Genomic DNA, 27,670 nt, shown 5'->3' with positions numbered 1-27,670 from the left:
TTTCTTTTTATAAAGTACAGCTGAAGCAATTTCTGCAGAGTCCACTGTAAACACTGCACATTTTTGCAAATATGGAGAGACAGTTGAACACAGAAATATTGAAGTGTTTATTTTGTAATACTCCTTTGTTGGTTTCTACTTTTTTAAAAGAAAAAAAAAGTTTTCTGATGATTTGGTAACCCAGTTTGCAAGGAGAACTGTTTAAATGAATGGTTTTGTCAAGTGTGTGTATTTAGGCTTGTGTCTCAAACAATTGTATGTATTTAGTTCATAAAATCAATAGATAGTAGATAATGAGTTGCAGATACCAAATTGGATTTAAAATGTGGTTACTAAAGGAGAATGAATATGGTGGTGTTGTACATATATTATTTAATTCCATTTCTAGTCTTTCAGTAGACGTCATGCTATAGTTAATGTCGAAAGATGTGATGGGTGGAATGAGAGGGATGGGGAGAGAGAAAAATATCTTAGAATAGGGAAAGATAGAAACATAAGAAAAGAAAGAACATTTATCTCACCAGAAGCAGCACCTCTTCTCAGTCGCAGACGAGCACTGCAGCCAGAAAAACCAGTTCAGGCATTGGGAAGTGGCAGGATCGATATGGGAGGGCTGATTCGCCTGAACTAAGGTAAGAAAAGTTTTAAAGGTCTTAAATTTTTTGAATTATGATATATGATTTGCCACTCCCCCATAAGTTGGATATACATAGACAAGACTATCATACTGAATAATATTCTTGACTATGTATATGATCAGATTTGTGACACTTGCCCCATTTCTAAATTTTAAATGTATATGCAGTTGAAAATAGTAATAATAATTGAAGGGCAAGCATGTGTATAAATGAAGAATGTTGATGTTTAGACTTGAGTAATGTCTGATGATTGACTTAAATACACCACTTAGATTTAGATATATGAACTATTTGTGTGTGTGATCCCCCTACCTTATTTTAAAGCTTTTTCTAGCATAATTGAAAGAAACAGATTCTAGAATATGTTATTGTAGAATGGTAAATAAAAGGTTTAGGACAAGAGGCCTCTATAGTCACTTTTCCCACATTATTTCTAAAATACATATGGTATGGTGATTGCTGTGTAAGACTGCACACTGCTTCACATAATTACAATTTTTGGCCTTGTTTCCTTTCCTGATGTTATGCTTAGCCAAGTTATCATTATTTGCCATTGAATCTGCTTTCACTTCCAGTATCTCATATGAATGAGAGCCCTCTAAGAGCCCCAATCAGTGACAGCTCTGGTTAGGACCATGCAAATTGAGGGCCATTGGTTGAGTCAATCCATAGGTAATTCAGTGTTCCCTTTTCCTTCTGTCTCCCAGAAGCAGTGTTGTCTTTTCCAATGAGTGTGTCTAGAGAATGATATTCCTATTATATGCTATAATTGTTTTCATATCAGATCCTAACTTTAGCAACATAAATCCTTTATTCATAACTTAACTCATATAAATTAATTGTATGTACTTTATTAATGTATGGCATTTACAAAATATAAAGGCCTATATTTTTATAAGCTGTTGTGCAAAACAGTGAACCCTCTGCTACTTACATTTTTTTCATTAAAAGAAATGAAATGCAAACTGTAAATTCTCTAATATAATAAAGTGAATTCACAGACAATTGTCCTTGGAAAAACAGAAAGAAAAACTCTTGCCCCATGTTTTCCAGCTATTTCCCCGCATGTTACACTTCAGAACGTAATGTTAAGTTTGAGAAGAATCCCTTCATTTCAGACCTCTCGGATGTGGTGGGCAGAGATCATCCCTCCAGTCTCAGATTCCTCCCAAGGTGATCAAAGCTCCTCAAAAACACAGAGCTAAAAGGGCAAAACTTGGTCCACAAGCTTGTAGTTGGCAAAGATTGGGGCTGTGAACAATTTCAACAATGATACTAGTCTTCTGTGACCCTTGAAGTACCTTTGAAGGATAGTACAGCTATTGGAATTATTTCCCACCTCATCTCCAGCCCTGAGCTCGACAGTGGCACTGGGGCTAATGTCTGCATTTATGGGGTTATCATTATTTCATTCTGTGTTCTACAGAAGGATTTTGTAATACACCAGGAGCAAGGATGTTTCCATTCTGGCAACTAAAATGCCCAAGGGCCAAATGGCTGCAGGTATCAATGCCCATGCAGTTTTTACCCTCTGGGTAGTAAAGATGAGAAATGGAGTCCAGTAGCATCTGGAGAGCATTATCCAGTTCTGACTTACAGGATGATGCTGCCAATATTAGATATTTTTCTTTGCTTTTTTTCAATCTTCGTTGGAAGCCAAAATTTAGTCCTGTGTCAGAGAAAAATTTGTTTGTTTGTTTGTTTTGACCACTCATCAGCAGAACTATCAGAAGGCTCCTTTCCTTCTAGGGAAGACATTATGTGTGTTTGGGAACAGTTTTACAATGCTTGAGTGTCCCTTATCTGGAATTCCAAAGTGCTTCAAAATTGGATGTGGTTGAGTTATCTATGATTTCTTATAGTTCTGTGTACACAAATTTGTTCTATGCGCATTTTTAAAAAAATGTGTATAATTTTACAGTCAAACTGTGTGTATAAGGTGTATTTGAAACACAAATGAAGTTTATTCAAGTCCCATCTACAAGATATCTTATGTATGCATTTACAGATACGATATCCCAAAATCCAAAGCAATCTGAAATCCAAAACACTTCCGGTTCTAAGCATTTCAGATAAGGAATATTCAACCTGTATATCCCTTTTAGAAGTAGGTGTTGCCTTGCACTGCTTGGTACTTTGAAATTTTCATAGTCCCAAAGTGGGAAGCAAAGCTGGAACTTTCCTAGGGGTCAGAAGAACAGTCACTATAATCAACATGTTGGATTAAATTGTGGATCCATGTATTACCGTTTTCACTACATAGATATTTGCTTTCTTTTCTTGGAATGGCTTTTGTGGGAAATCATCTGTGGTGTGGTTGTGGTTATTATAGACACGAACATTTTGCAGTACAATTTTCTCCTGTGCTTGCTGTTCTTCTATGCTTCTTTTATTTCATCTGCTGCATGCTTTCTTATGTTGAAGATTTTAAAGGCTTTGCGTTTTGGGTTGTGTCTTCAACTGTGTGTTAGTGCCTTACTAATTTTGCCTTCCTTGAAACCAGCATTGATTTGACTCATTTGTAATTTTTAGACATGGTGATTAATGTTGTGACTTGTTATTTTTTATGGGTTTACATGAAAGACAGTTATAGTCAGAATATCTCACTAGTTTGGCTGAAGCATTATTTAGAAGTGGAAGAATATTGATTCTTAAGTTGATTCTTTATTTGTTAAGTTAGAAACGATATATTAAATATTTTATAGTGAGTGCTTTATCAGCATAAATCATCCTTTATATGGGGTCTTCCCTCAAGCCTACACTGCCCCCCGCATCTGAAAACTGGGAGATAAACATATTTTTTTTTAGGGAGAAAGGGCTTTTGTGTGTTGGCTTTGTTTCATATTTGGAGAGAGAAGCCTTTATTTTAATTTACTTTCTTTGGCTGACGTCCCACCCTGTTAAAATGTATGGGACTTCTGCAGTTTACTTCAGTGGGATGTGAACTATAACCATTTGTTTTGCAACAACCCAACAAATAATATCATGGGTTTGTTTTCCTCCTGTGTGTGTCATTAGGATGGTTCTTTCAGTAGATTTGGAAAGTTTTGCAATTGAGACAAAATTGCTGATTTTACAATAATTCTTCCCATCTCCTTGTTCTGTCTTTATAAGCAGCATTGCTCCATCTTAATATGAGAATATGTGTTAATATCAGCTGAAGATATTGAAATTAATCAGGGTTGCTTTGAACTGGTGGCTGTTATTTCGGATGGTAGAGTTAAATTGGGTGCCCTGGTGATGCAGCGGGTTAAACCACTGAACTGCTAAACTTGCTGACTGAAAGGTCAGTTGTTAGAATCCAGGGAGTGGGGTGAGCTCCCGCTGTTAGGCCCAGCTTCTGCCAACCCAGCAGTTAAAAAACATACAAATTTGAGTAGATCATAGGTACTGCTTTGGTGGGAAGGTAACAGCGCTCCATGCAGTCATGCCAGTCACATGGCCTTGGAAGTGTCTATGGAAAACTCTGGCTCTTCAGCTTAGAAATGGAGATGAGCACCACCCCCAGAGCCGGACACGACTAGACTTAATGTCAGGGGAAACCTTTACCTTTAGAGTTACATTGGGAGCAATAACACCGTAACTTCTGCCAGCCCAGTGCCTGCAAAAAATATATGACGGTCCTGACTCAGCGCTTTGTACCATTTCTTCATGTGGGATTTCAAGAGAAATAGTTGCTTAACAGTGTTCATTCTTGAAACACTACTGTAGAAGTGAAAGATGACAGAAAGCTGTCATATACTGACTAAAATCTTTGGTCCATCTTGACTAGTTTTATCAACTATGACTGATAGTGGCTCCCTAGAAATCTTCCATAATCTACCGAGAGGCAGTAGTATAGCCTGGTGGTCTTCTATTGAGATGTTAACCAGGGCTTATCTTGCTTAGCTTTTTAATTCAAAGGAGATTGGATATGTTCAAAGTGGTATCTTTTTATTCTCTCCATTACTTAATATTAGCGTTTTGGGTTACTACTATTTCCAGCTCCACCACCGCTATATCAAGTTTTTGCTTTTCAATAAAACCCCAAAGGTATCTTATATTTCTTAAAATCTTTTCTTTTAAAATATTAATTTTCATACTTGTGAAGAAGTTTTAGGTACAGTATCTTGTGTGCTGAATGTTTCAGTTACTTTCTTTTGAAGCAGAAAATCATTACATTTTCCTTTATAAGTAAAGTTACAAGAAACACTTCAGCTCATTATATTTCTTAATTAAAATCATACTGAATCCTATAAATACTTAAATGTATTAAGGAAAAAACATTTTTCTGAGTATTATTGCTGATTATTTTCTTGTTCATGTGTACCATTTTTCTTAGATACATATTTCTTTTTCAGAAGGCTTGCTGGCGCTATAGATGTGATTGGACAGACTATCACAATCAGCCGAGTAGAAGGAAGACGTCGTGCCAATGAAAACAGCAACATACAGGTTTATGTTTGTTTTTAATATGTTAATTAGTGGATTAACAGACATCTCACTTTTTAGCTTGAGTTTATATACAGAATTTGGTTTCACTTTTTTAAAAAAAATATCTCAGGGCTATATATAAAATTTATTTTCCAATTTTGTTCAATGGAAAGCAGTTGTGTTTCTCTTTTCTGCTTCTTGCCAAATAAGGAACTTGTGTGTTTTGCCTATATCAGTGGGTAGATCTCTGAATTATAGTCAGAAGTCTGGCTATAATTCAGAGATTTACCCACTGATATAGGCAAAAGACACATGTTCCTTAGTTTGAGAAGTGGAGACCAACCAATTCCCCCTCCCAACCCAAATATATAGTGTATTTCATTACATATGCTCACATAAGTGATACTTTCTATCTGAAGCCACCCATTTTGGAACAAAATGTAAATAGAGCACACAGCTATGACAACTTCCTTATTTTTTGTATTAACCTCTACTTTTTGAGCAACATTATTTTCTGGATACACTTTATACACTTTTGGTGTTAATAAGTAGTATAGAGTGTGTATTTTATTTTTCTGTCACTAACTAGCATGAATACTTTGTAAGAAACAAAATCTGCATTTTATCCTTGATACATAATAAAAAGAAAGCAAGTACAACTTAAGTACAACTTACATCAACATGTCATTTGCTGATGATATAAATATACAAAAAGTCAGTGGATTCCTCCTTTTAAAAAAGGAAGCATTTTGTTGTGCAGGAGGTTTCTCTTGTGATTTCTTATCTCAGACAGGAATACTGTACTTAAAAAATTCTCACAGAGAAAATCTCCTTGTGGTTTCATTATTCTTGTGCAGATGTACTTTAGTTAAATTAGGCCAAGAATCTTGGGCTTTGGCCATTCAGTGTTAGAAGGTAAATATGTATTTCTGCTTCTTATAATTAAAAAAACTTTTAGTTGCTATTTAATGAGGGAAAAGTGTTGTTTTTTTTCTCCACTTTTTCTAAAGAAAATTTTTCGGTTTTATTTTCTAGGTTCTTTCTGATCGCTCCAGTACTGAAGTGGATGGTGGTTTTTCCAAGCCCCCTCCGTTTTTTCCTCCAGGAGCTCCTCCTACTCATCTTCCACCTCCTCCTTTTCTCCCACCGCCACCGTCTGTCAGTACTGCCCCGCCTCTGATTCCTCCTCCAGGTAAAAGCAGAGAAGAGAAAAAGAATAGCATACCTTTGTGGTCTTTCTCTTTTACTCATTTGGTTTCGGCGTGAAACTGCACTTTTGATGCTCTGTAAATTTTTTCATCGTTATCGTTTTCTGGAAAAATTTAGTTTATTTCTTCTATTTTCACACAGTTATTTCTCTTTTTTTTGTTGATATTTACACTTACCTATTCATTATATTAAATCCAGTTTTAGCCTGAACTAGTTTTAAGTCAAACTAGAGTAGACCCATTGGAATCAATAGGGCTTTTGTTGACATTGAATAATAAATCCTTTTTATTTCAGTGAGCTTGTTCTTATTGGAACTAAAGCTGGATTTAATCTATTGTCTTTTCATACTAGACCTTTTTTATTCATTCTTTTTTTGGATGACAGGCCTTTGTTTTGATGAGTTTGCATTACATTATATATTATTTTATATAAAGGCTGGTACTTGCCAGTCTTAGAACAGAATCTGATTCAGTAAAGACTACCAGCTGAAATTGCACCCAGTTTTTTCATATATAAATATGTGAAGGGAAGTCATAAACCGCCTTGAGTCGCCATTTCGGCTGAGAAAGGCGGTATAGAAGTAAAGCAAATAAATAAATAGGGCGGAGGAAGCAAGCTTGTTTTCTTTTGCCCTGGAGACTAGGACATGGAACAATGGCTGCAAACTACAGGAAAGGAGATTTCATGTGAACATTAGGAAGAACTTCTTGACTGTGAGAGCTGTTTAGTGGAAGTCTCTGCCCCGGAGTGTGGTAGAGGCCCTTTCTTTGGGGGCTTTTAAACAGAGGCTGGATGGCCATCTGTCGGGGATGCTTTGAATGGAATTTTCCTGCTTCTTGGCAGAGGGTTAGATTGGATGGCCCATGAGGTCTCTTCCAACTCCACAGTTCTATGACTCACAGCTACTTTAATTTTTTAAAAGTAGTTGACATGGAAATTTTAAAACAATATTTACTTTATAAATGTTTTTAGATATAAGTATGAAAATTTCATACTAATGCTGTACACATGATGCAGCTAATGTTAAAATAATACATGTTTTCCTTTTGGTAACAATGAATTCCTTTTTGTTATTACTGATATTATAAAAACAAGGTAAATCAATTCATTGAAGTATATTTTTGTTAGCTGGCAACTTGGTGGTAAAATCGAACATTACAGAATACAACAGTTACAGATTTTTCTTTTTAGTATTCAGGTTTAAACTGAGTAATGTGCTCTTCATCAAAAACTTGATGTGTATATTTTTCAGAACATAATGGAGTATTTTCCATAAATGGTTATTTACATTAATGTCAGCAATATCCCAGTAAAGTGAGGTTAATTTTTGAGAGGGAGATTTTTGGGGAGGAATAATGGTGGCAGTAGTGTCACAATTGTGACTTAAGTATTTATTGGGAATACAAAAGAGTTACCTAGATTTACTCATCTGTAACTGTTTCATATTAACAATCACTATTTGTCACTAGAGTGATAGTATTGCCACAATCATAACTCCACCCCAACCTATTTTAATGCGCATACAGGTTGGTCCATTCTGCCAGTGATCAGTGTATAGGTACATGATATGTCCGTCATGTTTGGGAGTAGAGGTCAGGCCAGAAGCGGTCACTTGGTTAAATAGCTGGTCCAAAATATTTGTCATAGTACACAAAGATACAAGTGTTCAATTTTTTAGCAACCTAACCTGATTTTTCAATGCTAAATATGAGCACATAAAACACTTAGGATTTTTTTTACCAATTGTCCATCTAATGATTCATATACTGTATCCTTCATTTCAACATATTTCTGTTTTTAAAAGGGCACTAACTTTTGGACATTGTCCAGATCCAAAATGCCCTGGTCTTTCTTTAATGTTTAATTGCTTTTATATGAGTTACCTTATGTTTGTGTATCATATCTTTTGATCCTTGTAGTTTAGAATCTCTAGCTATTTACCATCTTTTATTTTTGTGTAAATTAAAAATGATGAGCAAAATGTTATTGTTTTAAATGAATGGCATGTAATACTTGATTGATTGATTGATTGATTTAGAGAATTTTTACCCTGCTCTTCAGCCACAAAGGCATTCAGAGTGGCTTACAAAATGTTTATTTGCTCTCAGGTGTGCAATCTGTTATGACCTAGCCCTCATTTTCTTGGGGAGAAAAATCATTATTTGTACTTTATGAATGGGAAGATTAAAATGTAATACTATTTTAATAAATTTTGTTAATTCCTGACCTCATAAAATGTAGGTACTAGAGCACGATTTGTATCCTCAAATCCCTGAGTTTATCTAATAGAATCCTGGAAGTGCACAACCCATATCCTTGTTTTCATTTACCTGTACCTGGGGGGAAATTGTCTCTTTAGGCATCTACTCGACCCTATAGAGCAGTTATATGGTATTCTTCCCCATAAGTTTCCATAGAATCACACTGAAGGAGCTGTCAAATGCTTTGAGAGGTTTGGAAAAAAACTAGAATGAACGCTTGAAAAGACAGTCCCAGCCTATATATGTTAGAATGAAAAATGTAAGCAACGGAGAGAAAGAAAAAGAATCATTGCCTTTTGCACCCAGTCATGAACCTCTGCATGGAGTCCCTGGTCAAAACTCCCTGCTTAATTGGTTTCTTTCAAAACTGTTCCTGTCACTCAGTCCCAAGCAACTGCCTCTCCACTTTGCTGAGTAGAACTGCTCCATAATAGAAGGATAGCTTCTTTTCCTTGTCCCAAGCCACTCTAGTGAAAGGCATTTTAAAGAAACATATGGTTAAATTTTCACAGAAGCTTTCATCTGCAGAAGTTCAAAGTTAAATAAAATGTGCATGTGTTATAATCCGACAGGCATATCGATGGAAGCAAAAAAAGAATAGTAACAGTTGCACAGGTTTATGACATGAGTCTGTCCAATATATTTCTTTTGCTATCTCTTGTATTTTTAGAGCACTTGGAAATAACCATTAAGAGCAGTGGCTTTGGCTCCTTGGGGCTTGTTTTAATTGTGCTGCTGCCAGCATTCTATCTTCAAAGCTTGTACAAAAATAGAAGCTTCTCATCCCTCTTTACTTTAGAATGGGGGGAAGTTTCTTGTTAGTTTCTCGTTACCTAATATTAACTGGAACTACTGGCCAAAAAGTTTAAGCATTCAAATAGAAAACATCCCTCAGAAGATCCTTTGAAAACGATCGTGCTTTGAAGTCCTGGTCTCTTCTGCTGTGTTCACTTAACTGCTTGAGATGCAAATACCTTGTGAGACAAAAAGAAGTGTCATTGTTGGGAAACATAACTCTAGAAATCTATATGGTTGCTACTGGAATAACTCACCGTAGGCTTTTTAAAAAGCAGTATAGCAAATGATCAGGAATGATCATTTTATTGAATCATCTATAGTGACTTAGGAAAGTGGCTTAGGAAAGTACTTGTGTCAGTATTGCAGTTTTAGCAACCTATGCTCCCCAATGTGTGATAATTTAACAGATTTTAATTACAAATATGATCTATTACTGTCATTCCCATTTCCATGAATAAAAAGAGGCAAAACATCAGGTTATTCAACATAAATGACGTAAGAGGGGGAAACAGCACAATGCATGTAGAAAAAAAAGAGGAAAATCCTAATTGAATAGTTTTAGGGGACTAAATCCAGATGTTAGTTCCACTGAGGCATTGAATGTTTGCCCTTTTTGTTTATTGGAATGCGCCCCGAGTCCCCTTGGGGAGATAGGGCAGAATATAAATAAAGATGATGATGATGATTATTATTATTATTATTATTATTTAATAGTTTCAAATCCATGCAGTCCCTGACTTCCAAACAAGATAGGTTCCGTAGGCTTGTTCTTAAGTTGCACAAGTCAGAACAGATACATTTTTAAACTCCCACCAATTTTTAATTTTTTATAGCATAAGGAAGGGTTAACAGCCCTGTAATATTTGTTTTGTTGTTTGTGTCCCTGTTCAGAAGATTTCCCCTCACTTTCTGCCCCCGTGATAATTGGATTTTGAAAATTTTGGGTGTAATGGAAATAAGACAGCTTCAGTTGAGATACCTTTTCCCATAACTCTCTCAGGAGTCAATTTCCCTTTCTAGGGATAGATTTCCTCTCACTTCCTGTTGTCTCACCCCATTTGTAACTAGCCAGATGTTTGTAACTCAGGGACAGCTTGTAGATAGATCCACTGAATCACTTGTTAGTACTTGTGTGAATCCCGATCATTGTTTAATTCTGATATTGTTGAAACAAGCTATTTGATTTACATTTTTTTAAATCAATAATACTAACTTATTTTGGAGATGAACCACAAATAAAATACAAAGAAAGGTCAGAAGAGCATTTGAAAAGCAAACGGGTAAAACAATGTTTCAGAGATACTTTAACACATTACTTTGTTTCTCCCACTCTTTTTAATATAATTTTTATATAATTTTGTTAATATATTGTTCTATTAAACTTAGTAAATATGTGCAAGGAAGGAGTGTCAGGAAAAAGCGAAGTAGTGCATTTGGGATTTTATTCTGTATCATTTGTTTTTGTTGAGTGTGATAGAGAGCATATCTCCATATTAGATCCATGCAGATTTTTCTGACTGAATTAGATTGTACTCACCTTTTTATCAGTACTTTTTAGCAAAAATGTATTTGTCCTTAGTGTTAGTATTGTATGTCTTGTGTCTTTTTTTATAGACTCTGAATATTATTTTAATAACATTAACCTATCATTTTGCATTTTGAATTTGCTATCTTGTGTGTTATCATTGAGGATATAAAGGCACAGGTGGGTTTTTGCATTGGATTGTGCATGCACATTGAAAGACATTTACAGGAAAAAAGAGAATTTTGGATGTTCTTTGTACTGCATATTGTTTACATGTAACTTCATTTAATGTATAGAGTAAATTTTCTGCAGTGTGTTTCATTTAATGCCACTTTGTATTCTAGAAGATGATTTGTATTGTAATTTGGTTAATATATTTTACTGAAAAACACATGGTTTTAAAAAGAAAATATCCTTAATATTTATTCTGAAGATCTGAATATATAATAGCTTTTAAGCAATGACCCCACCCCAGAGAACCCTTCAAGTGCATACAGATCAGCTTGAGTGCATGCAGTTCATTTTTTTTCACTTTCAATAACTATAATGCCATATTATAGTTGGGTTAGATTTCAGCTGCTTGTGTAGACTTCTACTAAAGCGTTACTGAATCAGAGCCACTGTAGACTGATACTAACCAAACTTAGTTTACCACCAGCTTTTATTTGCTCTGTTTTGTTGGCAAAAATGCCATGATGCCTATTCTGAAAATGTGGACATGAGAGTATCAATATAAATGCATTACCTAAATGACTGGGTGCATTTTTTTTGTTTTTGTTTTTAGGTATACCAATAACAGTGCCACCACCAGGTATATTTATTTGTTCTAAAAGTATTTTGAAGTAATTTGAAAAATAATGTGGTTTCCTTTTTTGGTATGGCATTTCATTACTTCCATCGTTTACAACACAATACATTTGTCTTGGGGAAAAGCAATCATATTCAGAATGGTATTTACTGCCTATATGTAATAAATAATTCAAGAATGCCATCAGATACATAGATATTTAACTATATAGTTGAATAGGATTGTTGCAGGTCTGGTTTTGAATATTTCACATCTGTGATTCATTGTTGCCTAAGTTGGTCTTAATTTGCATATTACTCTGGATTTAAAAAATAATAATTTGTCATAATAATCTAAACCAACTCGTTGATTTCTCATTTAAATTTTTCAGGCTTTCCTCCCCCACCTGGAGGGCCACCACCGTCTCTTATACCAACAATAGAAAGGTGCGTTCCTGTTTAGAAAACAATCTAACATCATAGAAACTGTACTTCCATTATTGTGCTCCTTGTAAAATCTTACTTCTAGCTTTACAAGCCTCACGGCCACTTTAAGTTCTAATTGTCTCTACATCCAGTATATTTAACATTAAAACAGGAAGAAAGAAAAAAAACGTTTTTTGTCAAAGACATACATGGGCTTTTACACACTAGAGTTTCTCCTTGACTTACCTTTTTGATACAGTGCCTTCTTGTCCTCCAAAAGTCTCCCTCAGATGCTATTTGCATTTAGAGGGGTGATTGGTCAAGTTTATATATGTAATTCTTCACTAAATTTCTTCTTGAAGGGTAGTGGCAACGTATTCTGTGCAAAAATGGCATAAAGTTGTTTTGCACAGAAAACAGAATTTTCTCCATTGAAAATAATATTTCAGCAGAGAAATTTGGAGAAAATGTTTTCTATGCAAATTATGTGCAAGTTTTATGCAGAACAGACCCCCCCCCCTTCCCCAGTCATAAGATTTTATACATAGATAACAGCATCTAAAGTACAGGAATTGGTCTTTCTGTGTTGAAATGTTGATTTCCACACAAAAAAATGTTTTCTCCTTAGAAAATTCTTTTTTTCTATACAAAACAATCACGTGCAGTTTTACACAGAATAAACCCCGAACTGTAAAGATTCGTATCAGTTCAGGATTCTTATCAGCAAGGGTTCTAAATGCTCAAAAAATGTGTTTTTGTTGATTTTTAAAATACTTCCAAGTATTTTTCCCATCCCGAAGAAGGCTGTACCAAAGTGGTGTAAAAGAACACTATTTGATGCCTGCTGGGTACATTTGAGTGCCTAAGAACACAATACATATTCACATAGGAAACATGTTCATGTTTCCCGCCAGTCATGCATTGCTTTTCTTCAGGTACAATGAACTATATACATTCTAAAATGTAACAGTTTGCTTTCTCAATGACCAGATGACAAGGGGATAAAATATACCATAGGTTATCTCTGCCTTTTTGGGAAGGAACAAGTCAGGGCACTGTGGTCAGGTGTCACAGCACACATCTGCACAGCACACATCTGTTCTCTTTTTTAAAAATTGAACTTCTGTTCAAATAGGAAGCCATCAGACACGACATATGAGGTGCTGCCCTATCCTGACTTTTCTTCTTATCAATTGTTATTCATTTGATATGTCTAAAATGGATTGTTTAAAGCCCCTTGTGGGGCTCCAGATGTTATCTAATAGTGAAAAATACTGGGAGTTGCTGTCCTACTGCATGGGCCTGAAAAATCACACAATTCTAACTTCTGGTTTAAAACATTTTGGAGCAAAATAACCTATCTAATCTTTTGAGCAGACATAGCTTGTCATCGTTTGTCATTGCTAGTCTGCAAAATAAGCATTTCTACTTGTGTATAATCGTTGATAATAAGGACTCAGTCAAACAGAGAGTCCATTCCTTGAGGAAGAAACTGAAATCCCTCCATGTTGGGGCTACAAGGGTGGTAAAAATACTGTATTGTGGTGATCTGTGTATGATCCAATTCTTTTTCCTACATGACTAGCTTATTAGAGTAGGGTGAGAGTGATCGACGGAGCATCTGCAAGGAAGCACATAAATATTAGCCCCAAATGTCTTGGGAAATACTACAATTTTGCTTAGAGCATTTCAACATCCCACCTTACAGAGATTGCAAAAGGTTATATGTTCTATATAGTACATTTACTAATAAGATGACCTGACTTCTCATCCAACAGTGGACATTCCTCTGGTTTTGATGGCCGCTCAGCTCGTGCATTTCCATATGGTGGTGGTAAGTGTTTTCAATGTTAATAATGCCATTCCTCTAAGCTATGCTTATGTTACTGGTCTTTAATTGGAATAAACTTGTGTATTGTATTATTTTACTTATATTTGCCCTTACATATGGATTTCTTTTCACCTTGATATATTTAAACTTTATTTTAATATGCATTGATTTAATATCCAAGATTTATTGCATACAAAGAGTACGCAAAGTGTACAGAATTATTGCTTGAAAATAAATTACTGGCAGCTTTCTGGTAAGCAAAGAAATGCCTTATGGGACACGGCACACCCAAGCAATTGAAATGCAGTTTGATTCCAGCTCCCCATCTTTCAGTTGGATAGTTAAGTTTTGCACATACTGAAAATAAAAATATACTCAAACAAACATTTTAATCTGGGTTTTATTTGTCCCTCAGGAATAGGCAGGCAGTAATTATTTCCAAATGTTGGAGACATTTGGCTTGAATCTGGTTTTTATTGACAGCAATTGGTGATCACTTGAGTTACCTTATCCTAGTGCCCATTCTCTCCTTTCTCTAGTTTATATGAACATTAAAATGTGCTGGGGTGTATGGCGACTAAGAATTCTTGACTGCAAGACTAGAGTAAAATGGGAGGAGCACATGGTTGTGAATGAATAGACTAGAATTTTGCTTCGCATAACAAAAAACAGATGATGATCAAAATGACTTTGTCCATGAGAAGCAGATGTCTTGATGTGTGTGTGCTCAAGTTTTCTGTCTTCCTAGTCTTGCACATTTCAGGGGGTCTTCCACATTTGTTCTCTGTGCTCAAACAGTAAGATATTTTCAGTCTTTCTTTAATTAAACACATGATGGGAAGGCTGTTTTCAAAATCTGTGGTTGTTCAGTGAATCTGCTAGAAAGTCTTGCAGATCTCTTTGCTATCTTGTATGTAATTTGAAGCACACACGGAGGCTAGTTGCACGTTTGTTTTCTTTCAGTACAAAAGTTTTTGCAATAACAGGAAACTGTACATATAGACATAATTGTTTCAGAATAGGTAATTTACACAATTTATTCAAAAACACATTTATGGAGAGTACAGAAGATTTTTCTGAAAGTGACATTTTAAATCACATTGAGAGCGCTGATTCAAACTTGCATACCCGAGTTTTGTTTTGCGGTCTCTTTCAAACAATGTGAATATAAAAATTGTTACCTTTTTCTGCCCAGAGTATCTACAAATACCATGCTATACTGGATGTTACTTGTTTTCATCTTATGAAGTCATGAACAATGAATCAAATCAATTTAAGACTAAGAATTATTAGAAATTCCATTAACCCTATGATTTTCCTTCCAATTACACTATGGAACACAATTTTTGTTCCTGGGTTATAAATGTCATTTCCCAATTGGGTCCATGATACAATCATGGAAAAGGTTTATTAAACTCCAAAAACTTGGTTTTAGCGGTCTGCACAAAAGGTTAAAAATCGCACATTGAAATGTTTTAAAAGGCAGCCACAAAAATGAAGTTTCTGAAGTATAACAACTACTTTCAAAATAATACAAAATGAAACAGGAAATAACATTTTCAAACCAGGGACAGAATTATTTTTCAGATGTTGTTACACAGTGTTATCTATATCGAAAGTGCCAAATTACTTGAATAAGGCTGATTTAGTGATAGGTGCCACTTGAAAATAAGTTCACAGAGTGACTTCTCTGTACAGCAGAGATTAATGTTGAAGTGGGGATGAGACAAACCTGTTTTAGGTTGAAACAAATCCAGTCAAATATAACATACTACTTTTGAGAAATGAAATAACTGCTGAGCAATGCTGTACTCCTGCAGACTAACCAATAACAGACCACAGAGTATTGCCTGATAAACAAAGATAATTTCTAACTACCTTGACATGTTTTGAGTTTATGCAGTCTTTACATTGATTATATCTTTTTCTTCCAACATTACGCAACTCATTGTTGTATTGCTGGAGAGACATATATGCACTATGTCAGTTCACTATAATGTACTGAGTTAATCTGACTGGGTTTTTTTTTTTTTGTAGTTCTGTTCAGTAGCTACAAAATTTCTATGTATTTATTATTTATTCATATATTACAGAACAGTGGTTGGGGTCTATCGATAATTGTATAAATGCACAAAACGGTCCACATATACACAGGGCATCATTGCTTAGCTAAGGTCTTGCTTTTCTGCGCAACTTCTTATTTCCAAGTTGTTCTGTCATAGGACAACATGCTACAGTTCTCTATCTAATTGTCAGTTAAATTTCCCTTCTTATTTAAACTTCGTATTGGAAGTCTTAAATTGATAGGAATGATGTATTCTTTAGTGAAAAAAAACCCTACCCTTTTCCTTCTTACATTTCTCAAATTAATAGATTGTCCTATTTATTTCCCTATTATTGTCCAGAAAATAAAAATAGTTATTATTGTGTCCATATACTTCAGTTTAAAATGTGAAATATCTACTAAGCGAGGTGGGTTTTTTTTTTTTGTGCACAGTTGATTTCCAGTATTTGAAAAACATATTGCTGCAAACGGGTTAAAACTTCAGACAAAACTTAGTACAGGAATTCATATTGTAAACTTAAAATAACGAAGGGAAACAGATTATTTGGGCAGTACATTTGTATTTATTATTGTGATTATTGCCAGGGGAAAAACCTATTTGATTCTTAAAATTTCATTGTTCAAACTACCTTATTTTATTTGAAACTAGCCTCAGACTTGACAACTGGATAATAACATGCAGACAGAATACCTAGAGTTTTTGACTTTGCATTTTAGGTTTCAGATAAACTTGTAAAATGGGATTTAATTAATTTCAAGTATGATTCAAAGTACGCTTTTCAAGTATTTATAGCTTCTTCTCTTTTTTTGCTTTCTAATGCTAGCATTTTTTTTCTTTAGTCACTTTTCCGCACCTTGCAGGTTCTGCCCCAGCATGGTCTAGTCTCATGGATTCAAGCAAACAGTGGGATTATTATGCACGAAGAGATAAAGATCGAGAACGAGAGAGAGATCGAGATAGAGAAAGGGACCGTGATCGGGACAGGGAGCGAGAACGTACTCGTGAAAGGGAGCGGGAGCGTGATCATAGTCCAACTCCTAGTGTGTTCAACAGGTGAGTGTGAGGGGCTAATTCAGATGCTGCATTATGGTGATCTGTACTAGAAGCACACCTAAAACTTGTCCTACAAAAAGGGTTGAGTTACCTTTTGCCTATTGTTGAGGAATCAATTATTATTATTGTTGTTGTTAACCATAATCATCTTATTATGTTTATTTATACACCTTTTTCTCTCCACAAAGTAGACTCAAAGTGGCTTACATTAAAAGCATAATCAGTTGTTTCAAATACAAACCATAGGTTCAAAAGTAAAAAGTGTGTCTGAAACAAAGACAATTTTTAAGATTATTTTCTTTCATTTTTTATTGCTAGGAAGAGATATTCTTGCTGCTAGTTGCATTTCAAAAGATTCATAGATTAGCCTAGTTTGCTTGACGTTTTACCCAGTATAAAATCGTTGCAATATTTATTTCTTTTATATGTTCATTTGTATAGGAGTAAGCATTTAGTCTCAAACTCAGAATAGCATGGATGGTGATTGAGTGTATCTATATTTGTCCTCATATTGTAATTCAATTCATTTCGTTTTTGTTCGGCCAAGGCACTACCATTATCATTTAAGTAAAAGTGAACCAAAAAGCCATATTTATACCATAATCATAATGGAACTTAGTCTCTAATAGTTCTTATGTCAATTTTTTTATTAAATGTTTGGTGCCTGAACATGATCCCAAAGTTATTTTACTACATCTGTGTGCATGGGAAGCTTTTGCTTTACTGCTTGTCCTCTGTTGTCTGAGCATCTGTGCTGCTTATTGAGCCATATTTGGAAACCAGTACCTTAAACAGCATGAGGTAGTAAAGGGTAGGGCACCTTTGTATTGAGATGTGTGCACATAATGCTCTTTACTGGTTGTGCAAAGCCTCTTCTCAAAATCAGTCTTCAGAGAGACATTATCTTCTAAGATAAATTTTCAAACCTTCAGTTAGTGTTCTTTTGCAGACATAAAGAGTAAGAGTTCTGCTTGCTGTTAAATGCTTACTAATAGATCCACAATCCAGCCTTTATCCTGTTAATCAGGATAGAGGAATGCTTTCTTGTGTTAAATTTTAACATTCCTCTCTTGCTTATGCAGCTAGTCTTTCCATTTATTTTGCACGGAGACTGTGATGAATGCTTCTAATTTGAAAATATCTCGACACTATTTGTAATCATTTTCTTTCATTCTTTAACTTTAACATGTTATGTCCACAAATAGGGTGTAAATAATGTATATTTTCATATTGCCCAAGAAGAGCATAATGAAGTCACTGTTGTCTTAGTTAATCCAGTTTGGGGGTGCATGTTAATATCCTTAGAAGCATAGAAGTAGCGTGGAGTTATATTTAGGCATTAAAATGGTATATTCCTTTGTTCATATGCAGTTTTCTGCGGCAGTGTTCTATAGTTAATGTATATTTTTTTCTTACAAATTGTAGGGTCAGTGTCTTAGATGTTAGGATCAATTTAACATCTGTTTTTAAGGAGCTTGACTGAAGGCCAGAAAAAGGCTGGTCATTCAAGGGTGCTTGAAATGATCCTTAATGATTTCCAGACCTGGAGAAGTCTCTGTGTTGCTGCCAAACTTATCAGTAAGGGAGGAGGGAAGAGGCTATGTGACCGAATTATCTGACATCTGCAGTAAAGCTGCTGCCACATAGCTGTGTGAGAAATCAGGCGGTCCTTAGCCTCATTTAAAAAATGGTTACAGGAGTGACATAGAAAGTGGGAGGTTTATGAATTACAGATCCTTCAGATATGACACTCTTGAACAGATATTGTTTCGCCATTTAATAGTCTTTGTTTTAATAACTGCCCAGTGGCTTTTGTAAACACTTTTTTGATAAATTGAGTAAAACACCATAATTTCCAGGAAATACTCCTTTGTGAGTACCATAACAATGGGGTACCAAGAGCCTCTTTGTGTTTGTAGAGAATAAAAATTCATGGTTAAATCCTAAAGCATGAAATGTGTAGTCTGTTTTTCACATCACCAAAACAGTTCTCAACATGTTGCTATATTTTAAAGTAGCCAGTGGGACTTGATTTGCTGTGGTCTTTACAGCCATAGACATCCTAGTGCATCAGCATGGATTTGCTGTCATATGACTGAATTGATTTGTACACTTTGTTGCAATAGCTCCAAACCAGTTTTCAGTTCAGATTAAACTAGCTAGTTTGTCATACTGATCTCACATAACTGGCTTAACCCTTATGTTTTAAAAAATCTGTTTACCATTTTGCCTTAGCACGTGCTGCACAAGTTAACTGTGGAATACATTTTCTGCTAAGGCTATAACAATGTATGCTTCCCTCAGAATAGCTGGATGAGCTCTTACTATCCTAATGAGTTTTGGAAATGAATGAGCACATGCCAGAAGTCTGTAGTTGCATTTATAGGAAGTGCTTTTTTATATATTTATTATTAGCCACCTTGAGTCCCTATGTTGGGGGAGAGGCTGGATAAAATTAAAGCAAATAAATAAAATGCAATTAAAATGTTTACTCATGAAAGATGGGTGTTGTAAGATGGTTTCTTTGAGGTTAAATGCAAGATTTGGAATTCGTTGCTCTCTGAGAGATAGTTGTACTGTGACTGTCAGCAGCCTTAGCGCATGATAAGGGATCGTGGCTTTTGCAGTTCCACATTTACAGCACCATATGTTCCTGGTTTAATGGTATACTTCTCCATATTATTCCTGCAAACCTTCAGATTTCTAGATTTGTGCATATAAATGTAATCGTAACTATAGTCTGCTTGGAAATAAAAACTAAATGTGAAGAAATGTTAACTTAGTTTATGAGTACAAAACATTTACCTTTCTCTCTAACATCAACTAATTTGTATACATAATATGGTAAACTACTTTTCAGACTGTAGAGTTTCAAAAGTAGTTTGATATATGACAAAGGAATTAGATTTCCCCTTAGAAATAAGTTTAAAACATAATAATGATCTAAACTTGAGTTGTAGTGGCTCATGTTCTTTGGGTAAAATGAAGTTATTCTTTGAAAATTTGTCGTAGAACAGAAATAGAGAAATATGTTCTCTTTTGCCAACATGCAGGCGATTGGTTTACACCAGAGGTAGAGCATCCATGTATTTTCCATATTCCCTCTGAAATAGAACAGTCCTTCAGAATTGTACTTCACTGGATATGGAAAGCTCCCTCTAACCACATCACCATTTTAAAATAGATACGGGGGAAACTAAGGGTATTTAGCGGTGCTTTTTAAATTTCTTGCTTACTGGAAGTATTTTTAATTTTGTTTTGAACAGTGATGAAGAACGCTATAGGTACAGAGAATATGCAGATAGAGGCTATGAGCGGCATAGAACAAGTAGAGAGAAAGAAGAGCGGCACCGAGAAAGGAGACATCGAGAAAAGGAAGAGACAAGACACAAGTCATCACGAAGGTTAGCTTTTTAATATATTTGTGGGGCAAAAGGAGGATAATTAAAAGTATCTGGAGTAGTATTGGCTGGTCTTGTGCTTCTTTTGGATTGCTGTGATTTAAAAACAGAATACAGGCAAAAGTTGTGTAGCATTCACTCTTCTTTCATATGATCAGTATAGAAATAGAATTTTAATCAAAGGCAATGGAAAATGGATTTTTCCACCAATTAAAGATTTTAGTTGATCTTCAGAATGTTAGTGAACACTTCTGGCAGAGAACTGAGGCGTAGCCATAACCTCTCTCTGGATGTTGAGATTAAGTCTAGTGTGCTGTCAGACGGATCCACTGAGTAAGCAAAGCAGTGTCTTCTGCTTGTCCATTTGAAATGGTGGAAAGTTTGCTGCCATCTTGGATAATGATGGTTAGAGTAAGAGGTCTGTCCTGCTAATCATTGCATCAAGTACTCCTCGGTGGGTCTTCTTAAGGCCTGGACAATTGCCTGAAAAGTGGCCAATCCTAGCTGCTGGTTCTGATACACAGATTGATTCAATTGAGGTCCTCTATTTCTTTTCATGTGTTAAAAGGAAAACTAAAAGTCAGAATCATATTATCTATAGATCATTGTAGAGTGGACAAAGATGATTTGTTTAACCTCTTGGAATGAATACTTGTGGTAAAATAAGGAAAAAGTTGGGAAAGCATTCAGTAAACCTATTTTAAGGCTTCCTCTAGAAACCAGGACAGAACTTGGTTAAAAATATCAACTTTCATTGGTAGAATAACTCTATGTCACTATTGAAAAAATCAATTTTATGTTGCGATGGAACAGTTCTAGGAGCCAAATGTGCTACCAGACCCTACTCTAAAGTAAATATTACAAAATTGAATCATGGTCAATTTTAATACAGACAGTATTTTTCTTCAGTCTGGCTCTGGTTTTAATTTTATGATGATACTACTTTATGTACTAAGTAATTAGCTTTGTGGTGTCAGAGGTTTTAGAAATAGCAGGCTGGCACTACATTTTACATGTAATTTAATAGCTTTTTTCTGTTTTTTCCCTGTGTTTTTTATTTTTACTTTCTCTTAGTAACAGCAGGCGTCGCCATGACAGTGAAGAGGGAGACAGCCACAGGAGGCACAAACATAAAAAATCAAAAAAGAGCAAAGAAGGAAAAGAAACAGGTGGTGGGGAACCTGCCCCTGAACAGGAAAACACTGAAGCTGCTTCAGCAGACTAGGCATGCGTGATCTTTGTCTACTTGCTTATATTAGTGCCAGAAATAGATTGCTCTAAATCTAATTATTTTTTTTCTGGATCTTAAAAACATTGCTCTTAATCTTGTTCTGTTAGTACAAAAAACCCCTAAGTTTAATTTGGATTTTTGAAAATAAAAAGAGTGATTTTTTTCATGTTAAAGCACATTATTTTGTCTTGCTTATACATCTAGAAATGTAAAGGTATGTGTGAAAACCAGATTATATTCATACATGGGATATTATATTGAGTGAAAAAGTGTACATGGAAAACTGTGCTGTGTTGAAATCCTAAGCACAGTTCATTTAGGCTTCATCGCTCTGCAGAATATTTTAAAGAAACTGATTACACCACAAACTGGAGAAATTCCGTGTGACCCCTTTAAAGATTCTGGAAGAATGAATTGGAACCATCATTTTGTTCAGTTCTTCGGATACATACTTTTCATGTAGTTTTTAATCCAGAGGAACAAAATTGAAACTAATATAACTTAAACCTTTTTCCTTTTATCTGTATATTTGAATTTATAAGTTTGGGGCATTGTGATGTTGCAGTGGCCTCTGTGGGTATGTCTGTCAGTCTATAGTGCTGCTTTGCTTCCTTAAGTCTGTGGAAGCTGTCTAGCCTTAGATCTCAGCACCAATAAACCTGGTTCTTTATTCTTACTTTCTCGGCTTTTATAAGTAGTTCACTATACCTAATACTTCCTGACATTGGCATGCTTATTCAGAACCAGCCCAGCAAAGGAGATACACAAAAAATGTAAAATAAGCAAAACTCTGATACAAAACAGCTGATGTCATTAGGATAAATGTGTATTCTTGTGCTTTTTTAATGAAAAGAACCCGGCCTTACAAATTACAATTACAGTATTTTGACAGTAGAAATTAAATTTAATTCACAGTTATTACACACTAGTAAACAACATAATTAAAAATACTTGATTCATACCAACCACAAAAAGGGGGGATTTCATGTAATCATCAAAGTTCTATGTTGTGAATAAATGCTGTCAACGTAATGATTAGAAAAGTATTGCAACAGTTATTCAAGAGGTTTTTGGGGAAACCTTCAGATAGGATATTAAATTTGTTTCTTTTAAAAAAAATTAATACTAGGTGGAACATACTACTGCTGCTTTGATTGAATATAAAAATACAAACATGAGACAAAGAGCAGCATGTGTACCCTGACTTATAGTCTTAGTGTATTTCCATGTTTAGAAAGTGCGTGGTTTTCTCTAACACACCAAAGCATTTTTTTTTCATAGAAGCATTCTGTTTGTGTTTATGCACATTTAAACTTCACACCTTTTTCTTTAGCAAGCAAATAGCTGAGCAGAAAGTGGAGTAAATAGATGTCCTTATTAAGTGGCAGGTTTTGTGTCAAGTGATTCCTTGCACTCCAATCGAAAGATGTCTTCATAAATAAGTACCAGGCCAGGATACAATGGTTAGAATAACTTTCCCCTTTAGTTCTTTTAGCATCCTTGCCAAACAGGCATGCACCATTCCTGAGATGTTTCTGCCATTAACTGCAAGGAGGATGTCACCGCACCTGGAAGGATGAAAGAATTTAAATGTTGCTGGTGGCTCAACAACTCCCGATACCGGAATTTCCCCTTTAAAAACCCAAGTGCTTCACTTATTAATCTTCAATATTGTTCTGCATCATCCAGAGCAACCATTCTGTAGTTCCTTCATATTTTTAACGTTTTTAGGAACAAATATGAAATTCATTAATGTGATCATTATTTGTTTGCAATGCCTGTTTTTAAGGGCCAAACCATATACCAAACATACCTCTGGTGTAATTTCTGTAGAAAATGTAAGCATGTATTTTTTTGAATTTCAGAGTAATATCAGTTTGATGTGCAAAAATTAAAAGACTTCCATTTACAGAGTTCTCAAACATTTATTAAGGACATTCCATCATGGAATTTAATCATAATTTGTAAGCCATCTGTAATTTTTGACTTGGACTCAAGAAGTAAAACTAGTAATTCTCAAGTTCACATTTTCCTTTCTATCAAGGAACTTTTCCAGATTTGGAACATTTAGGATTCTGCTCTGTGTTCCACAACATATACATTACAAACCCCATATCTCTGTGTCATATGTTTTGGGAGTTTGGCAGGATACATGAAACAAATAATTGTGAACTTTATTGAAACAAAGGACTTTTGCACCAAGAATATCATAGTCAAATTGGAAGATGTAGAGGACATATTTTGTTAGCAAGGATCAGTGAAACCATGGGTACTAGTACTGTGGATAATATAGCAGTCCTACTATAGCTCTATGGCAGAGTTATTGCACTGATATAAAAACAAGACCTAATTCTTTCTTTCCTTTCTGACTTAGCTTTCTGAATGCAAGGCAATATAAAATAAGCATGTTGCTTTCTGCTTTAGCTGTTAAAGTTTACCTAGAGACAACACAACAGTTTTCTGCAGGCCTTGTTACTAGAAGTGCCAGCAAGAAGAAAAATAAGTGTTAAGAAAACAATTTATGTCCAAGGAACTTTCAGCTGAGCCAAAATTTAAAGGAGACATGTTCAAGAAATGGAAAAGAGGGGAAATCATCAAAGAGGAATTTAAATGAATAACTAACACATGTAGAGAAAAGGGCCAAAAGGCTAAGGTGCAAAATGATCTCAAACTTGCCAGAGAAGTTGAAAAGAAGAAAAAGGGATTCTTTGGTTATGTCAGTAGAAAAAGGAAGAACAAGGAAATGGTAGGCTCTCTGCATGGAGAAGATAGTGAAATGCTGACTGGGGGTAGTGAAAATGCAGAGCTGCTCAACACCTTCTTTGCCTCAGTCTTCTTCCAAAAAGAGATTGGTGTTTGATCTGAGCAATATGGAACGGACAAGGTAATAGGGGAAATGCAACCCAAAATAGGTAAAGAAGTCATCCAGGAATTAAATGAATTCAAGTCTCCAGAGCCAGATGAAGTACGTCCAAGACTGCTCCTTGGAGAGAAGGATATTAGAGACAAATATGAAGTACTTTGGCCAGATAATGAGAGGACAGGAAAGAAGCTTAGAGAAGACAATTATGCTGGAGAAAATGGAAGGAAAAAGGAAGAGGGATCGACCAAGGGCAAGATGGATGGATGATATCCTCGGTAACCTTGAAGTGACTGGCTTGACCTTGAAGGAGCTGGGGGTGGTGACGGCTGACAGGGAGCTCGCGTGGGCTGGTCCATGAGGACATGAAGAATAGGAAATGACTGAGCGAATAAACAACAACATGTTTAGCCTGCAGATGAGAAGTTGAGAGGAGACATAGCCATGTATAAATATTTGAAAAGATGTCATAAGAAAAAGGGAGCATGTGTGTTTTCTGCTAACCTGGAGACAAGGACTTGGAGCAATGGGTTCAAATTATAGGAAAGGAGATTCCACCTGAACATTAAGAACTTCCCAACAGTAAGAGCTGTTCAACAGGGAATTCACCGCCTCAAGGTGTGATGGAATTTCCTTTGGAGGCTTTTAAATTGACTGGATGGCCATCTGTCAGGGGTACTTTGTCCTTTTCCTGAATGGCAGGGCATTGGACTAGATAGCCCATCTATGATTCTAAGGGGAAATCAATAAATATGATCTTGGTTAGGCTCATGAGGTGTTTTAAGTTGGTCCCAGATTCCTGCGTAAGTGGTCCCTTGCAGCGGTAATTGTAAATCCTTGCTTTAATACAAGGGTTAGAAGCATACAAAGAATTCAAGGTTTAATTTGAAACCAGGCAGCTGAATATATTATGGAGAGATACCTGGGTTCGGAATTAAGAGATGATATTCACTATATTTAAAATATATTGTATAGTCATGCCCATATACATTTACAATTATTTATGCACATGTGTTGTCTGTGGTATTAATCCATCACACACACAAACTGTGTGTGTAGACAGAAGCTGGAATCCTCTTAATGATTTATATAATGGCATAAATTCTGTTTATGAGAGCTAGCATAATGTAGTGGTTTTGAGTATTGGACTGTGACAGGAGATTAAGGTTAGGCCATGGAAACCTACTGGGTGACGGTGAGACACATATTTTCAGTTTCATGGTAGTGTGTTGCTATATGTTGGAAATAACTTGAAGGGACATAAGAAGTAGTTGCAGGTTTTCATCAGTAGTGCAGTGGTGATACCCTATTCAGAATGTTGTGGGCCCTGTGATGCAGTTGCCCATGCCTGGAAGGTTTGGCAACAATGGTTCTTTAGCAATGGGTCACCATTAATTAGAAGTTAACCCAGCAGAAGGCAATTACACCAACTCATACCTTGCGTCCAAACATGTTCCAAGTTTGCATCCTGACAAATCATGCAGAAAAATGCCTACAAGAGGGATCAATGTTGGAAGGAAAGACTACAAATTTCTTTTTTACCTGATTCTTCCATCGTTATATGCTGGTGTTCCTGCAACAATTGATTTGATGAAAAATGGCTTGTTCCCACTGCTTTCTTCATAACCTCCCACAATACTAAAGCCAAGACTCCCTTCTGTATTTCTCCGTAATACAATTTCTTTGCAACTGTACAAATACCTGCAGTGGGGAAAAATATTTTTTAATAGTCAGTTGTATAATTATCTCATAATCACATACTACTTTCTTAGTCATATCAGGCTGCAAAATTAATTCTTGATCTACATTGTATATTCAAATTGCCAATTTCTGTTGGATGGAGTGTTTGCACACAGTATGGAATGCTGCAGAAACTAAAGTAAATTGGGGTTAACAGAAGAAAACGTTGACGCAAATGTTCCTGTGTACCTGGAATGTTTCTTAATAGCTGAGGTTATAAAAAGATCTCTATCTGAAAATAGAATGAAAACTTGTCTGATAACATCTATTAGACTGCTTGACAAGTTAGAATGGGTAAGTAATCTGGGATACTTCAAATATGTAACCAAAAGTGGAAGTGGTCTTAGTTCTCTTAAAAGCATGTTGCCAAATGTTACACTTCACAGGTTTGCCAAAAGCAGTCAGATTCTCAATTTGATAGTCCAAATTTTGATTGTATTATTTAAAAACAGTAATTCAGATTACTGTTCAGGCATTCATGTTGCACAAAACACTTCTTCCTAATTGTATAAGGGCTCAGCTCCACTTAGAAATGTATAGTACAGTGTTACCTCCACACAGCTGAGCCAATAAAACTCTTTCCAGTCATTCTAATTTCAATTTTAGAGCAAGTACATTTCTAGTATCTATATTACTGGCACCACTCAGAGATAGAGTTTTAAATTAGAAGGAAGATTTTAAAAAATAAACAGGCATTGGTATTTTGCAAAGATTTGAGAGAATAGTTTTTTGCTCTTTTTCACTAGGGTTTTCATAGTACTGCTAGATGAAGCCCTTGGGAACTACAAATATTCACCTGCTGGCATGATAGAACGTCTGTGCGAAACTTAACTGACTCTAATGTGAAAAGCAGGTGCCGGTTGGCCCTTCCACATGAGGCCAGCACTATCGTTTTGCCATCTGCCTCAGGTTTGTAGCATTCGGAATACCATTTTTCATAAAGACATAAACTCACCACAGGATTTAGCAGTGCTTGCTGTGGTCATGCTTAAATGTTGCCAGGATTTAGTGGTGACTGATAGCTAAACATATAGCTAAACTGATAAACATATTAGCATCTGTTAAGCAAGTTGTATTGACACCATTTTATGTCAATAATTCTGAATGTTTTTTTGTTTTTCAAAAAGTTTGGGTTTTCCCCCCACACTATTACATATAACTTATCCCTAAGGGAAATATTTGCCTAAATTGACATCTGAAACAGGTATATCAACTCATATTCTTAGCACACCACTATATATTTGGGGTGCTGTGGGTGGTGTTTTGAATAATCCCTGTTTGTAAAGTTTTGAAACTGAAGATTTAAAAGAATTCTAGATCTACTCAGTAGTTTTCTAGAGACAATTTGGCTGGCTCTGAAAATAGCAGACGTCTCTTATAGCTGTATACAGTTGGAAAGGGATATAGCTAGAGTATATAGCAAGTAAAAAGG

The 27,670-nt window shown here is 35.5% G+C and overlaps 2 protein-coding genes across 10 annotated transcripts in view; one reads left to right on the top strand and one right to left on the bottom strand.

Moving 5' to 3' along the window:
* The window catches only part of FIP1L1 (factor interacting with PAPOLA and CPSF1), a 36,951-nt gene extending 15,140 nt beyond the window's left edge, over positions 1–21,811 (top strand). For 2 of the 7 annotated variants that reach the window (XM_060778526.2, XM_060778528.2), the window contains 11 exons: positions 525–632; positions 1,692–1,811; positions 4,979–5,072; positions 6,087–6,243; positions 11,010–11,024; positions 11,629–11,655; positions 12,023–12,077; positions 13,835–13,890; positions 16,793–17,006; positions 20,273–20,410; positions 21,482–21,811. In XM_060778526.2, the coding sequence (XP_060634509.2) occupies positions 525–632; positions 1,692–1,811; positions 4,979–5,072; positions 6,087–6,243; positions 11,010–11,024; positions 11,629–11,655; positions 12,023–12,077; positions 13,835–13,890; positions 16,793–17,006; positions 20,273–20,410; positions 21,482–21,632 (1,135 nt within the window). In that variant the 3' untranslated portion in view covers positions 21,633–21,811. The remainder of the gene's footprint in view (positions 1–524; positions 633–1,691; positions 1,812–4,978; positions 5,073–6,086; positions 6,244–11,009; positions 11,025–11,628; positions 11,656–12,022; positions 12,078–13,834; positions 13,891–16,792; positions 17,007–20,272; positions 20,411–21,481) is intronic. The other 5 variants (XM_060778529.2, XM_060778531.2, XM_060778530.2 and 2 more) reach the window with 3 other exon arrangements.
* A 632-nt stretch (positions 21,812–22,443) lies between these two features.
* LNX1 (ligand of numb-protein X 1) overlaps positions 22,444–27,670 on the bottom strand; it is a 100,372-nt gene continuing 95,145 nt past the window's right edge. For all 3 annotated transcript variants that reach the window (XM_060778522.2, XM_060778523.2, XM_060778525.2), the window contains 2 exons: positions 26,041–26,199; positions 22,444–23,206 (listed from right to left, as the gene is read on the bottom strand). In XM_060778522.2, coding sequence (XP_060634505.2) covers positions 23,071–23,206; positions 26,041–26,199 — 295 coding nt within the window. In that variant the 3' untranslated portion in view covers positions 22,444–23,070. The remainder of the gene's footprint in view (positions 23,207–26,040; positions 26,200–27,670) is intronic.

Source organism: Anolis sagrei, chromosome 5 (assembly GCF_037176765.1).
Source record: "Anolis sagrei isolate rAnoSag1 chromosome 5, rAnoSag1.mat, whole genome shotgun sequence".
Taxonomy (NCBI): domain Eukaryota; kingdom Metazoa; phylum Chordata; class Lepidosauria; order Squamata; family Dactyloidae; genus Anolis; species Anolis sagrei.
Note: the sequence above shows the minus strand (reverse complement) of the source record. Positions and strands in the feature narration are given on the sequence as shown.